At 37.1% G+C, this 16321-nt stretch overlaps 1 protein-coding gene across 1 annotated transcript; it reads right to left on the bottom strand.

Annotated features, from left to right (window-relative positions):
* Positions 1 to 614: 614 nt before the first annotated feature.
* LOC149812332 (two-component response regulator ORR21-like) lies at positions 615 to 9606 on the bottom strand. The gene is made up of 6 exons (XM_089992861.1): positions 8645 to 9606; positions 6978 to 7130; positions 6498 to 6899; positions 6268 to 6344; positions 4232 to 5413; positions 615 to 978 (listed from the first exon to the last, which is right to left on the bottom strand). The coding sequence occupies exons 1-5, from the start codon at positions 8811 to 8813 to the stop codon at positions 4232 to 4234; spliced, it is 1983 nt and encodes a 660-aa protein (XP_089848987.1). The 5' UTR covers positions 8814 to 9606; the 3' UTR covers positions 615 to 978.
* Between the last annotated feature and the right edge of the window lie 6715 nt (positions 9607 to 16321).

Below are 16321 nucleotides of genomic sequence, written 5' to 3'. Positions count from 1 at the left end.
TGGTCTAATATTCTTCAAAGAAATAGCCCCACAACGAAAGTTGTTGAATGCGGGAGACCTGATCTGGTAGCCAGATAGGAATCGGATTGAAGGAGTACTAGATCAGGGGTTAACCAAATATTGATTGATCTATGCTATAAATTTTGTAGATTCAGTATAGTATACGTTTCAACACATAAATTTGTTGGCCAGAAACCTAACTAAATTAGCAAGGTCGGGAATGATCAAAATTTGGATCATCCCCTCGATTGGCACCCTCTTAAGGAGGGTTTTTTTTTCATGTAATTTGCTTTATAATTGAAACCAAGGCTACTCAAACGCGAGAGAACCTGATATAAAAGGGATAAAGCCCAGATTTCAGAACAGACTGGGAGGGTCCGTTCTCAAATAGAAGGATCTCCCTTGGATTTCAGTTCTGAGGCTTTCAAGCACGGCCTGCTGTTTCCTTCGAGATCACGGCCTCCTGAAAATGCACAAGTCCTTCATCCTTGAAACAAGTACCCACCATCATCCGGCACACACGCCATCCATGCACGGATATAGAGTCCCCCTAGCTGACTATCTTAAGAGACTAACCAGCTTTAATGTTAAGGTATAAGAGAATCACATGTACATCCACAATTGTCTTTCCTTGTTCATAAACATATGTACAAAGCAACAGGGCCCAATCCAGAGAACACAAAAGGAACAGAGATGATTCTTATTTCCCATCAATACAATTCTTCAAGGCTTGCTAAAAACAAAGGCCAGGACTGCATGAAGGCATCATCACAAAGTTCAAATATTTATACAAGGAAAAAACCTGTTTTTTTTTTCCTTTTAACTAAAGCTAAGATGTGTGCCGAGCAACCGGAGCACGCACCATTCGTTTTTGAAAGATAACATGATGGTGCGATCATAGAAGTCGGAGCTTCTCTTTCATCGTAAGGATTGCAACCATATCCACAAAGTCCCAAAACCAGAAAGCTTCTTCCTCATCTGTTGCACCAACAACACAGTCGAGGTAGAAATTTTACACCAAAATATACATGAAACTGTCACATGCACAAGTAACTTTATGGTCAAGTACATACAAAGAACTAGAAGCTAGTTATTTACCGCCATTTCAGTAAAGAACACAGCCCAGTGCAGACGCACACCACCAAGCCCTTGTTCTCGGAACCAAGATGCACTCCAAGTTGGTCACACACACACACACACACACACACATATATATATATATATATATATATATATATATATATATATATATATATAAGAACCGTCCAATCAAAGGAAGGTCCAAAATCTACATCAGACCACAATTGAATCGCTTCTCTTCTCCAATGCTTGAGCATCTCATCGATCGGACCTCATATGTTCTTTATAATTTATTTAGTAAGAAATATGCTTTACACGAAGACTTTATGACATATAGGCATATTTTTTAAAATATGAAAAATCGACGGCTCACAATGCATTTAAAACTTCACAATACAAAGTATTATTGGCCTTTGATTTTTAGCACTTTCAAGAACGCATCTAAACATTGAAAATTCATAATCCAAAACATGTTCACTAAATGAATGATAAAAATCTAATATGTAAAGTATGATCAATGATAAACTCGATCATTAGAGAAGGAACATCGGTTGTAGATTTTGGACCTTCCTTCAGTTGGAAGGTCTCCCTTTCCTATATATATATATATATATATATATATATATATATATATATATATATATATAGAGAGAGAGAGAGAGAGAGAGAGAGAGACTAGCATCTAAAAAGTTTATCTCCTAAAAGGCTTTAAAGTGACAGTTTTTGGTGTTCCCTTAATCCAAATGTACATATATATTTTTATGTGTTGCCTAGTAGAAAACATGTATTAGATTAGGCATTTTTTTGTTTAGATGCACACTTAGAACGATAAAAAATAAACAGCTCATATTATGCCAAAACTTGGTGAAATAGAAAATGAGGCTTCTCATCAAATTGATTTGATCCAAAGCATGTTTTCTAGTGAATGTGTGTTGATGAACACTGTTTTAATACACTGGTAAGGGTCCTGCCTAACCCCAGCATTGCCTGTCAAAACAACAGTATTGATGAACGCTATGGGTTAGGATTAAAGAAAAAACTCATGCAACTATGTTTTTAGAAACGTGCAGGATGGTTCAGGACATAAACGTTTTAGGAGCTAGTCATCACTCTATACTCTATATAGCCTATATAGCATTCACATGTTACAAATCTCTATCCTACAAAACATAAAAATGATGAAGTAACTTGAACCATTAATGATCACCATCACAAGTATTTTAGTAATTGTAAGAAAACACAAAAACTACATCATACATTTGAAGTACCATTAATGAAAGCATCAGTTATATAAAAATTATTAAAATGCTCATGGTGATGCCAATTTATGCACGAAACCATCAGGGCATAATTTTGAGGCACACAAAAGCTCATACAAGCAAACAGGTTCACCACAAATTTGTGCCTCTTAAGAAATAAAAAAATGAGTTGGTGGTTTCATGCATCGTCACCACCATGGACAATTGATAATTTGTAGAAAGACATCCATTATCTATACTCTGGAAATACACGACTTCTAATGTCTCCTTTATAAAATTATAAAACACCCATGGTTGGTGAACAATCAATGCATCTAATCACCGTGCCATTTTTAAATTTGTGGTGAATTTGCTTACATCCATGGATGGCTGTGGATGTCCACACACACACACACACACTATATATATATATATGGGAAAATCCATAAGAGTGGACGAGGAAATGTGGGACGCACGTCCAGCGTCCATCTGAGTGTTTTGGCGGAGGTCAAACCGCCGCTAATGCTCTGGGCAAAAAAACAGACTTTACTGGTGGTCGTGATCGCCTAAAGGCTGGTTTTTTCCTTAACGTGTGCCTGCCCCACGCGCGATCAGCAGTGAGAGCACAATTTGTCCGTCCACTGTTACAGGTTATTCTATATATATTAGTAACGATAAGGTGCTCCCGGAGTACCTACTCCTTTTTAATAGCCACTACATCTTTTAATTAAGATCCAACAGCTGTGATGCATATTAAATATACATGCAGCTTACTTGAATTGTAGCCACATGCTTTCCAAATTCCCATTAAAAGAAAAACTGAGCATTTAAGAAAGATTTACTTTCTTAAATGTTACATCTCTCTCTCTCTCTCTCTCTCTCTCTCTCTCTCTCTCTCTCTCTCTCTCTCTCTCTCTCTCTCTCTCTCTCTCGGACAATGGCATGAACACACATGCATCCATGTTGGGCATAGATGCATGTCATCATGCTCACACATAGATGCATAGATGATGGCATGCTCACACGTGCATTCATGACTAACAACCATGTCCAACTGTGGAAGGGCAACATATGCATGTGTGAGTGAGAGAGATCCACGTATGAGAGAGACAGATGTGTAACACTTAAGAAACTCTAATCTTTCTTAAATGTTCATCCTTCAATATATATATATAGATAGATAGATAGATAGATAGATAGATAGATAGATAGATAGATAGATAGATAGATAGATAGATAGATAGAGACAGAGACAGAGACAGAGACAGAGACAGAGACAGAGACAGAGAGGTTACTCTTGCTAACAATTACTCCAAATGTATTGTTTCAAGGGCAACCTAGGCATAAGGGCTCTACAAACAGCATAAGGAATGACAATGCATATTGTGTACAAGATCCTCTTGTATCAGACACGGGACTTAGTAAATGATTGAAGTCCAGCAACTTTGGAGCTAAAAGGACGTAAAATGAACGATTCCCATGAAGAGAGGAAAAGGAAGTATTATTCTAGATGCTTAACATTTTTATTTGAAGAATAACTTGTGGAGAAAGACACACCTTCAGGGGTTTTACAAAAGGTAGTGCTAGAACAGAGTATTTAGTTCATTTAAACATAAGCATGGATCCAGAAGGCAGAAAACACCAATTTCAGGTAATAAAACAGATAACATACAGAAAAAGAAACTGAAGTCCTCACATCCTGCTTAGTTTAAAATCATATATGTCAATGCAAATATTTACTAGAAGTATATACATGCTATACCACCAAGTGCAATGAGGCTCATCAGAACTACCTATCATACCTAAACAGCAAGGTACAATGCCTACTGTACAAACAAAAACAAATAACACATCAAACTTCCTCTGTTGTTTATCAAGGAATTAAATTGATCTGCTCGAGAAAACAATATTACCTATTTGGAGAGAACACCCATGAGATCATTTGGTGAGAAATATTGCAGAACAGGCATCCCAACTCTCACATTGTCCATGAAGTCTAAATTAATCTCTTGCTTCACATCTTCATTACCCAGACAAGCCACACCTTGGCACAATTCACCAGTAAAGACAGAGGGAGATCCATTATCAACACCAAACCTGTTCAGGATGCTAGGTCCCTTATTCACAAACCCAAGACACATAGAGGCTCCTTGGTCAAACAACTCACCTCCCTTCGAGCCATACGAAACCTCACAAACATTTGGTGCAAGCCCAGCTACCTCGCTAGCAGGATTAATATTCATTACTGGGACTGAATTCTGACCCGGCCAGCTCTGCAAGCCAGTGCTGCTCTCAGCCAACACCGAGCAGGTAGAAGCTGTGAGTGACATAGAACTTGGAAGGGGATAACGATTAACCAAACCAACATTCTTCAAGTCACTATCTGATACTTGCCCCATTCCAACCGACACCCTGCTTGGAGAAGAAAGCAAGCTGTAATCAACTATGGAATTACCATTGAAGCTTGGGTTGCCAATGTTGTGGTTGCCAGATGAAGAAACTGAGTTATTCCTACCAGGGAAACTACTTGAAGATGTAGGTGACACCAGACATGATGGCTGCACATTAAGCACATGCCCAGATTCCAATTGCAAAGGTTGCTGCTGTTGTTGATGATGCTGATGTAGTTGCACCAGCAAATTACTTCCATGGCAGTTTAACCCTCCAATGTTGTTTGAAGAAGAAGCTACACCAAGGGGTTGTTGCCATGTTGAATAGCCAAATGGAATATCATCAATAGATATATTTGTTTGCACAAATTGCTTTGGCAAATCAGACTGTGACTTTATCAATGGTTGAGAAAATGCTGCACCCCTCTCAACCGGGTTGCCCTTGGATCCATTGAAGGCTGCTTGTAAAAGGGTAGGCTGGTCCACAGTTGGCATGACCAAGCTTCCAGTATGACGACCAAGGATCTCAGCATGCAATGCAGCAAAAGTCTGGGGAGCGATTTGACCAGAAGCAGCCAATGCTTGGATACTAACATTTGCCATTGGACCCAGGTTGCCATTTGGTTCTACAGGTCCACCAAAAGAACTACAAATTGTACCTTGATTCTGGGCAACACTCAGCCTCTTTAAATAAAGCCTGAATTTCTGCACAAAAAAAGTAAAACCATGGTTCCAGCGATATCAGGGACAAATAGAACAATTTGTTTCATCACACGTTCATAAATTTCTTGCAGACCGATTTGGTGTGAAAGTTGACATGATTCATCTAACAGACCGTTTTCTACTGCACTAACCAAAACTTCATGTCAACATTTAGCAAGCACAAAACAGCATAGAAAGCAGATTCATGGAAAGACAGCTGTTCGTGTTCTCTGTTAAATCGCTTGGAAGGTTTAACTTGCAAAATAGAAGCAATTTTCCAAGTAATAAAAATCACGCCACAGATTCAAGTTTAACAGTCACCTCAAATTTTCTCTGTGGTGAGTATTTCCAACTAAAACCTGCTTTAGGCATCTCACCTTCCAAGTAGATGCTCACACCAGTTAATATGAAAGATATCCCTCAACAAAATCAAATTGGCAATGAGTTTTCAAAATAATCATAAAGTGAAATAACAAATAGAACTTCAAAGGATCCTCTTGACTAAAATAAAAGATTCTTACTACAAGACAAAATCTATGAAAAAATGGAAAACATGAAATAACCAAAAACATAACAGAAAGCAAGCAGAAGTGCAAGAGAGAGAATACTAAAGCAAGAACATAAATTTTATAGTACCTTAGAGAATTAATCTAAAAAAATAGTTTTTCCGCTGGTATTTGGCTTTTTATATAATCGGAGATACACCTATGCCAATATTTTGGTTTATCAACCAGACTTAAATCTTCATTAGATGGAAACTCGAGCACAATGTTGCAAATTCCAAGCCCGACTACCAAAGATTAACTCATTGCCCAAAGAACAGAACATAGGAATATTATAGGCGGGAGAGAAGAAACCTGCAAATGGCTTGCAACATTTTCCCTTGTTAGACCTGGAACATTCATCAGCTCTAGAATTCTCTTGGGAACAGCTTCTGTATGTAACCAAGCAATACAGAATCAAATAATTGAAGATGGAGCAAGCACAACCAGACATACTCAATAGTATAATCAATTACAGAATCTCAAAACAGACACCAAAAGTTCAAGAAAGTAAAAGGAGAACAAAGATGGCATTCAAGACTCACTCTCAATTCCAAGTTGGTTCACTGCATTCACAAATTGTTGATGCAATTCTACTGACCATACCACACGGGGCTTTCTTGATGCAGAAGGATCCTCATTCTCTTGCTCATCATCATCTTCTTCTTCTTTCGATTCTCTCTTCCTTTTGTGGACCTTCCAGTTGCCATCTGAACCCTCATTAACAGAGGATGCATATTCTGAGTCTTCACATATTGGTTTGTGTCTCTCATTATCCTCCAAACTACCTGATTGTTCGTGCTCTTTGTTTTCAATGGACTTCTTTCTGATAACATGCTGCCAGATATTCTTGAGTCCTTCTATGCGCACAGGCTTAATCAAATAATCGCAAGCCCCATGTTTTACTCCTCTCATCACAGTACTGGTTCTCCCATCCGCAGACATCACTAAGTACATGTCCTGAGTTAGCAAAGCAAGAATAATAGGCAGATAAAAAAATTTAAAAAATAAAAAAAGTTACTTACTTATTACAGGTAAATCCATTTCCAGCCCAACAAGTTCTAGAAGTTTAAAGCCATCCATGTCAGGCATATGAACATCGCTTATGACCATATCAAATCCCCCCTTCCTTTCCCGCAGAAGAGAGAGTGCAACTGCAGCGCGATTACATGTTGTGACTGCAAACCATAATGTGTTGTCATAACCATCAAAGCATGCCGTTTTACAACTAAAATAATAAGAATATGGAAAACTTCAACACCGAAATTCCCATACTCAATGGATGCAAAAGAAAACAAAATCAACAGAACCCAAATAGAAACTGTTACACATTAAGACTCATCAAAACCATTCAACCTTTTAGGAATACAACCTACAGCAACAGATTGGGTTGGGTTGTAAGCCATTTTTTTTATGACGAAGGAACCCTCACCAAGAACCAGGTCACTTAATGGGACCGCCTCCCTGTGAGGTAAAACTCCGGGTTGAGGACACGGCCATGCAGCCTGCCCCAACCGTTACAAAGCCATGGCAGCTCCCATGATATTATGAGTAGACACAATATTATAAACGAAAAGTATCAGCAGTCAGCTAGCACATAACCAAAAAAGAAAAGAATTTTGCATAAACGTGAAAAGTTCCTACCATAATAAATGAAGGAACAAAAGGCTCAATCAATAAAAAAAATCAAAGTGCTGTTAACACGCAAAAAGTTAGATTACATTGTGGCAGTTGGCGTTACCTAAAGCCTCCTTTGGAAAACAATAGTACCATACCAAAACACAATTTTACACAACTCCTGTGAAAAGCCTAATCTTAGGCTCTTGCAAAAGACCGGCTTTGGGAAAACTTAATCAAATGTACTAGAGGTAATGAAGATTGTGTTAAGTCCGTGTTGGTCTTTCAGGACCCAAATGGAAGTATCTGCCCATCAGTACCCACAATCCACAACCTTTTCGATGAATTTTCCCATGAAAAGTAAGGTTTTTGTCCACATGTGGAATACCATACTCGCAATATCACATACGTATTAGCATCCATGGTATCCACGCTTTCGAAGGTTAACAAACCTTAATCATCCTACCAACGGGGGCTCCGCTTGTCTGGCAGGAGCAGTTAGTGCACGTCACCTTGTGTTGGGACGTTGCAAGTTCAAACCCCAAATGGTATGGTTGTATAACTAGTAGGGGTCTGCCTAACCCCAGCTTTCTCTGTCGAAAAAAAAAAACCTTAATCATCCTAAAACACCAGGACTATATATGTGCACGCACACGATTATCAACACAACGAAGATGATGATGTAAACAAGTCTTTTCTATTCGTTTTCACTTTTTAGCACAAGGCACCTCGTAGTTAACTACCCAACGCTAATCATGCAAATAAAAAGAGATTCACACCTCATAAATTTCGACGGGAGATTACAATAGCGTGGGTTGGTCATTTAACATTGGATCAAAAGAACCTAACAATCACACGCCAAATATATCCAAACAAGAACCCATAAGGTATTCGACGACGGTGAACGACCAAGCCTGTGTCTTGAAACGGAAGAACGGCAGATTCAGGAATCGGAAAATAAAATAAATGCCAATCTATCTTTCAGGAGGAGCCCGAAACAATGAAATCATAATAGGAAAAGAAGCAGCAGTTAAAACAGAGGTTAACGTAATTTTAAGAAGCGAAAACCACTCACCCGTATACATGCATTTCTTGAGCATTCGCTCCAGTATCGTCAAACACGTTATGTCGTCGTCGACCACCAAAACCCTAAGCCCTGCCGGAAACTGATCCGGCACCGCTTCAGTGCGGCCCGAGCCGTAACTATTGGCCGTGGTTAGACTCGAATGCTGCAACCTCTGCATGGTCGCTATGGCGGCAGCTAAAAAGGAGAGACTTTGAACAAATCAAGGAAAGGAGCTGAATCAAAAACAAATTTTCGGCCTTTTAACCCTAACGAAAGGAAAACCACTTGACCGGCAGACCCTCATTCCCATCCCCATATCCAAGACTCTCTAACCCCCTAAACATCCCTCCAAACCCTAAATTTCACTTCCCAGACCACTCAGCCAACCGTCACGCCGGCAATCTCCCCCGACTCCAACTCGATTCCCGAACCCGATCTCCCCATCCACACAACCAAAACCAAAACCCCCAATTTCCACCTCCACCGACCCCCCACCCCGCCCCGACACCTCCAAAAAACTCCCAGATCTCAACCTCCCGACCCGCCAAAATTCACTTGACTCAACGACCAACCGATTCAGGCGGAAGACCCGAACGAATCAAGCAGAGAGAAAACCGGAAAAAGCAACCCCGCCTTTTTATCCTTCCGACTCCGTCGCTGAAACCCTCTCCGAATACTCCGGGGCGATTTCCGGCACACCACGAGGGAAAATGAAAATAAACTCCTCCGGATAAGTTCCAGAGTATATCCTCCCCCCGGACGGAACGAGAGAAACCCTAGGCCTCCTCCGGGCGATTTTCGGCTAGATCTCCGGCGGAACGACGGAAAATTCAACGATTTCCGATCCGGCGTGAAAGATAGAGAACAAGGAAAAAAACTAGGGTTTCGTCACTCTTCGAACTCCGCCAACCATAGATCCCGAGCCCTCTACGACCCACGCGTTTACGCGCAAAAATATGATCTCCGACCCAGTTAATGCATGTATGCGCTCCTTTAAGAAAGGAGCTTCAGCGAAATGACTACTCCACCCCTGCTGTTTCTTGATAATAACTGAAATACCTCTCCTGCTCTGCCGGAGCGTAAATTTCCTGAAATGCCCTGTATTTCTCCAAATTTGACGGTGGGAGTCCCCGAAGGCTTTGGGGTTTTGCAACTTTGCGTGGTTGGGTATTGACGGAATTACCATTGCATGATTTCAACGCAAACGTTGTCCGGGGATGCCAACAAGCCGAGCAAGATCGAGCTCGGCTCGGGCTCGATCCGTTTAAGCTCGGCTCAAATTCTTACTAAAAATAAACGAGCCGAGCTTGAACACAAGTCCAGGCTCGGTGTGGATAAACGAGCTCAGCTTGATCAAGTCGTTGAGCTCGATTAAGTTCAAAAAGCTCAATAAAGATCCCACAAAAGCATGTATATAATATATATGATAAAGCAATGGCAGCCCTACATTTCCTCATGTTGGGGTCGATTTTTGTTACCCAATTGAAATTCATTTTTAGTCATAAAAAGGATCGCATTTTTCTGATATCTGATGTCAAAAGATCTATGTTGATCCTAGCCATCCAATTAATGAATGTGGATGGCGCCCACATCCCGGTGAGAATGTGGAATAATCTTAGTGATTGATTGAATGGCTAGGATTGAACGTAAGATGAATCTCCTTTCTTCTGAAATAATGAAGGATGAAAGATAAATCTCATCATATACCATATGATGGATGGTATCCCGAATCTTGCAGATAATCGGTTATAGCAACAAACCTATAGTTGTTAGGACTGATAAACAAGCCAAGCTTGTGTTGTTCGTGCTCGGCTCGTCAAAGGTGCACTGTACTGAACTCATGTGCTGAGCCGAGCCCTGTCTTTGTTTTTATGCCCCCCTTGCTAACACATCGACCCAATTTTAACTATGGGTCCCTATGTCAACGTTCACAAGTTTAGTGTAAATTTATACCCTAATAAATATAATATGCAAAAATTATCATTGTTATAGACATTTTGAAAACAATACATAAAATAAATATGTCATTTACATGTATAAGAATATTAGTATCATGGCGATGACAATTAGATGTAATACATATACAATACACTACAAGAATTTTGTGGATTAGCGACGATCATAATTTGTCTCTAATCCATCGCAAATCCATCACAGAACAGTTTAGCGACGAATAACTTTCATCATAATTTTTTAGTCACTAATTAGCGACGAAAAATATCGGTCGCTACTTCTGTTACTAATTTGCGACGAATTAGCAAATGCCATAATTCGTCGCAAGGCCATCGTTAATCTGCAGAGATTTGATTTTCCGATAGATACACATCCGTCGCTATTGTAGCGACGAAATTGTGACAGATTATAATTCAGCGCAAAACATCGATCGATTCAGTTTTCTGACGAATAAATATCCGTCTGTAATCCGTCGCTAAATTAGAATCTGATACTAATTAGTGACGGATAATATTTGTCGCTAATCCATCGCAAAAATAAAAAAAAATAAAAAAATTTGTTTGAAATATAAATTTCGAAAAAAAATTCTCGTTATACAATTTATATATCCTGTGTATAAAAAACAAAGTACACATAAAAAATACATATACAAAGTAGCTGAAACAAATTTAACACAAGATACAAGGTAAAAAAAATTATTGATCCACTATAGTCCTTGCCAAGTTCTAATTATTTACAAGTGAACATTTACAAAGAGTTTCTTTTGAAAGAACAAGAAGGTGCAACAAAATCAACACATGAATCTAATCATCGGCAAGATTCTAAGCATCATCTTCTTCATTGTCTTGATCTGCCCCTTCATTCATGCCTCCATCAGCTCCTCTATGTTGATTATCTCCAGCATCCTACAAGAGAAAAGAAAGGTTAGTATTGATAAACAAAATATAATGAAATAAATTAATGCAATGCGCCTAATCTAAGGCAGTCAAAGTAACATGAATTAATTACATATAGACTAGGTAGCAATAAACTGAAAGACATTAACAGAATTCAGATATGTGTTCTAAGGCTGACAGAAAAAAAATCATAGTAATTCAATCATGCAGATATGTGTTCTAAGGTTGTCAAAAAAATATCATAGTGATTCAAGCATGCATATATATGTTATAAGGCTATCAAATAAATGTCTTCTATATCATAATCATGCTTATATGTGTTCTAATGTTGTCAAAAAACTCTCATAGTGATTCAATAATTCATATATGTATTCTAAGGTTGTCAAAAAACTTTCATAGTGATTCAAGCATGCATATATGTATTCTAAGGCAATCAAACAATTTCATAGTGAAGAAATCATGCTTATATATGTGTTTTAAGGTTGTCAAAAAACTTTCATAGTGATGAAATCATGCATATATATGCATTCTAAGGTTGTCAAAAAACTTTCATAGTGATTCAATCATGCTTATATGTGTTCTAATGTTGTAAAAAAACTTTCATAGTGATTCAATCATGCATATATGTGTTATAAGGCAGTCAAAAACTTTCATAATAATTCAATCATGCATATATGTGTTATAAGGCAGTCAAAAACTTTCATAGTGATAAAATCATGCTTATATATGTTCTAATGTTGTCAAAAAACTCTTATAGTGCTTCAATCAAGCGTATATGTAATCTAAGTTTGTCAAAAAACTCTCATAGTAATTCAAGCATGCATATTTGTGCTCTAAGGTTATCAAAAACTTTCCTAGTGATGAAATCATGCATATATATGTTCTAATATTGTCAAAAAACTCTCATAGTGATTCAATCAAGCATATATGTGTTTAAAGTTTGTCAAAAAACTTTTATAGTGATTCAATCATGCATATATGTGTTATAAGGTAGTCAAAAAACTTTCATAGTGATGGAATCATACTTCTATGTGTTGTAAGGTTATCAAAAAACTTTCATAGTGATTCAATCATGCATATATGTGTTATAAGGCAGTCAAAAAACTTTTATAGTGATGAAATCATGCTTATATGTGTTCTAATGTTGTTAAAAAACTTTCATAGTGATTCAATCATGCATATATGTGTTATAAGGCAGTCAAAAACTTGTATAGTGATGAAATTATGCTTATATGTATTTTAATGTTGTCAAAAAACTCTCATAGTGCTTCAATCAAGCATATATGTGTTATAAGGCAGTAAAAAAACTCTCATAGTGATTCATGCATGCATATTTATGTTCTAAAATTGTCAAAAACTTTCATAGTGATGAAATCATGCTTATATGTGTTCTAATATTGTCAAAAAACTCTCATAGTGATTCAATCATGCATATATGTGTTCAAAGCTTATCAAAAAACTTTCATAGTAATTCAATCATGCATATATGTGTTATAAAGCAGTCAAAAAACTTGCATAGTGATTCAATCATGGATATATGTGTTCAAAGGTTGTCAAAAAACTTTCATAGTCATTTCATCATGCATATATGTGTTATAAGGCGGTCAAAAAACTTTCATAGTGATGGAATCGTGCTTATATGTGTTCTAAGGTTATCAAAAAACTTTCATAGTGATTCAATCATGCATATATGTGTTATAGGCAGTCAAAAACTTTCATAGTGATGAAATCATGCATATATGTGTTCTAATGTTGTCAAAAAACTCTCATAGTGCTTCAATCAAGTGTATATGTATTCTAAGTTTGTCAAAAAACTCTCATAGTGATTCAAGCATGTATATTTGTGTTCTAAGGTTGTCAAAAACTTTCATAGTGATGAAATCATGCTTATATGTGTTCTAATATTATAAAAAAACTCTCATAGTGATTCAATCATGCATATATGTGTTCAAAGGTTGTCAAAAAACTTTCATAGTCATTCAATCATGCACATATATGTTATAAGGCAGTCAAAAAACTTTCATAGTGATGGAATCATGCTTATATGTGTTCTAATGTTGTCAAAAAAATTTCGTAGTGATTCAATCATGCATATATGTATTATAAGACTGTAAAAAACTTTTATAGCGATGAAATCATGCTTATATGTGTTCTAATGTTGTCAAAAAACTCTCATAGTGATTCAAGCATGCATATATGTGTTATAGTGTTATTAAAAACTTTCATAGTGATAAAATCATGCTTGTATGTGTTCTAATATTGTCAAAAAACTCTCATAGTGATTCAATCATGCATATATGTGTTCTAAGGTTGTCAAAAAACTTTCATAGTGATTCAAGCGTACATATATGTATTCTAAGGCAGTAAAAAAACTATCATAATGATGAAATCATGCTGATATGTGTTCTAAGGTTGTCAAAAAACTTTCATAGTGATTTTATCATGCATATATGTGTTATAAGGCAGTCAAAAACTTTCATAATGATGAAATCATGCTCATATGTGATGAAATCATACATATACTAGCTTGAAATCTAACGACATGAAACTTTCATACCTGACGGGCACCTGAAGATAAAGTTTTCCTGTCCCGAAAAAAGTTGCACAACTCATTACGGACAACATCGAAAATGACTTCATATAAATAGTCATGCACTATGTCCTTAACAAGTTGGTGGACACCATCCCAAGAATTAGCAGAGTCAATCAGACGTTTGGAGTTGATGCTGACGGGAGAACTCTCTGAGAGTCTTGGCTGGAGGAGGCAACGACCGATGTGATATTCATATTACTCCCAAACCCGAACACATGACCCTTTTTTGGTTCACCGATTGCAGTCACCCATGCTGCAGAATCAAAAGGCGGATGCTGAGTGGAGTCATCATCATATCGCTCTACTATATACTGTTTGTATGACTCCTGCAAAGTAATGATTACAGTATGCATTAATAATTAAAAATTATAATGTTCATGGTAACTTGTTTATTACAATGTTTATTAATACAATAAATACATATCATTGTTGCTCTCGCCTTTTCTGATACGAACTCTCACATGCTGTTACGTTTATGTGTTTCAACAAACACATCCTTGTAAGGCACAATGCCTCATTTTTTTGCTTCTTGCGAGGTTAAATGATAAAAAACTTAATTACAAAGTATGCAATAATACTTATAAAATTGATAATATATATATATATATATTGATGAGTTATAATTTTCTTAAGGTTGCTCTCAAAACTCCTAGATTCACTTGTGTGTAGATGGGCATTGGGCATCTTCGCTCGATTTTGTGCAGCCTTTGCTGAGCAGTTTTGAAATTCATGGTATGTCCCACTTGTCGCACATGACATCTCAATAATCTGACATGATAGTAGGAGGGTCATGGCCCTTCCACCGCAGTGGATCATCTATCCCACCAGATAGTTTTATTGTTGTAGTCTTCATATTGTGCAGTATGTCTGCAAATTGACTGACAACCACCTTCTGCCACATCTGTCTCGTGTCCTGCTCCTCATTTACAGTCGCAACGGTGTTTGTGACAAATTTTTTTCGTCGCTAATTCTACAACTAATTCCAATTTTAGGGACAGATAGTTTTCTCTCATTAATCCATCGTAATTTTGCGATGAATTATTTTCATCGCAAATTTCTGTCACTAAATAACGTTTTTCTTGTAGTGATAGTGCATCAAAGTGTTGGCATACTAAGAGCCATAGATCTTTGATGGTATAGAATTTGGTTATTGATCAAACCTTGTGCTTTCAAACATTTTTTAGAGCAGTCTATGAACCCAGTTATTATAGTTTTATACAGCTAAATAACATGTTCAGAGTGGGGAGTAGGTGTATACCAAAGTTAGGAGCTTATCATGATTGAACGGGTCTTCAGAGTGTTTATTTTGTAAATCTGACCTTAGAGATGCATTCAACATGATCAATTTGCTAAAAAACAATATATAAATTATGTTTTTTTATGAAAAGTGTGATTGTTTCGGCTTAAATATTTATGAAAATTATAGGCCATCGATTTTCAAACCTTATAAAAACTTACCGGCATATCAGGATTTAGGACGATCTAAGAGTTCATTCCTATAAATTCAAGCATGTACAACACATCTTTATGGTCAGATTTGAGAAAAACACAAAATAAAACAAACCTTTACAAACCTGACACTGGTGTTTAGCACAAATCGAAATAAGCAGCTACCGCCTAAGCAACTTGCACAAAGGGGTGATGCCCATGAGATTTGAACCTAGACCGCCTGCCTAACAGCCTAGGCCCTATCCCACTACGCCAAACCCCTTTGGGGCCTCTGCCTTGTTTCACTTACATGGACGAAATCAGAGTTTTTCACACACCATATGCTATTTTCCACTAGGGCACCTCATAAGCTGATAGAATCCTAAAAATATCATCTTAGCACAGTAAAAGAACTTTTAATTTTTTTATATTTCTGGGTATATTTTTATTTATATTTTTATATGTTCATGATATTTTTAATGTATTATTCTTGACCATATTTTCTTAAGATATGAAAAGAAAAGAAAAGAAAATATCCCAAGATTCTTTTTCAATGATTTAAAAACCTATATGTATATTTGCGATGTTGCTAGGTACCAAAGGGTATGTTTGGTGGCTCGTCCAAGATTGGACAGAACAACCAAATATAACAGACATAATGCATGTTTTGTAACAATTGTACTACGTTCAACTTTAGTTTCAATTGAACAAAAAGTGCTCTATGTCCAATGTTTGGCTTTTATGTTTTGTGGACAACTTGAATACATAGATAATGGTTGGATAACTTTGTTTTGGATTGTATGACTCAATCCGCCC

The sequence above is a fragment of the Nuphar pumila genome, chromosome 17 (genome assembly GCF_984573655.1).
Source record: "Nuphar pumila chromosome 17, dmNupPumi1.hap1.1, whole genome shotgun sequence".
Classification (NCBI taxonomy): domain Eukaryota; kingdom Viridiplantae; phylum Streptophyta; class Magnoliopsida; order Nymphaeales; family Nymphaeaceae; genus Nuphar; species Nuphar pumila.
Note: the sequence above shows the minus strand (reverse complement) of the source record. Positions and strands in the feature narration are given on the sequence as shown.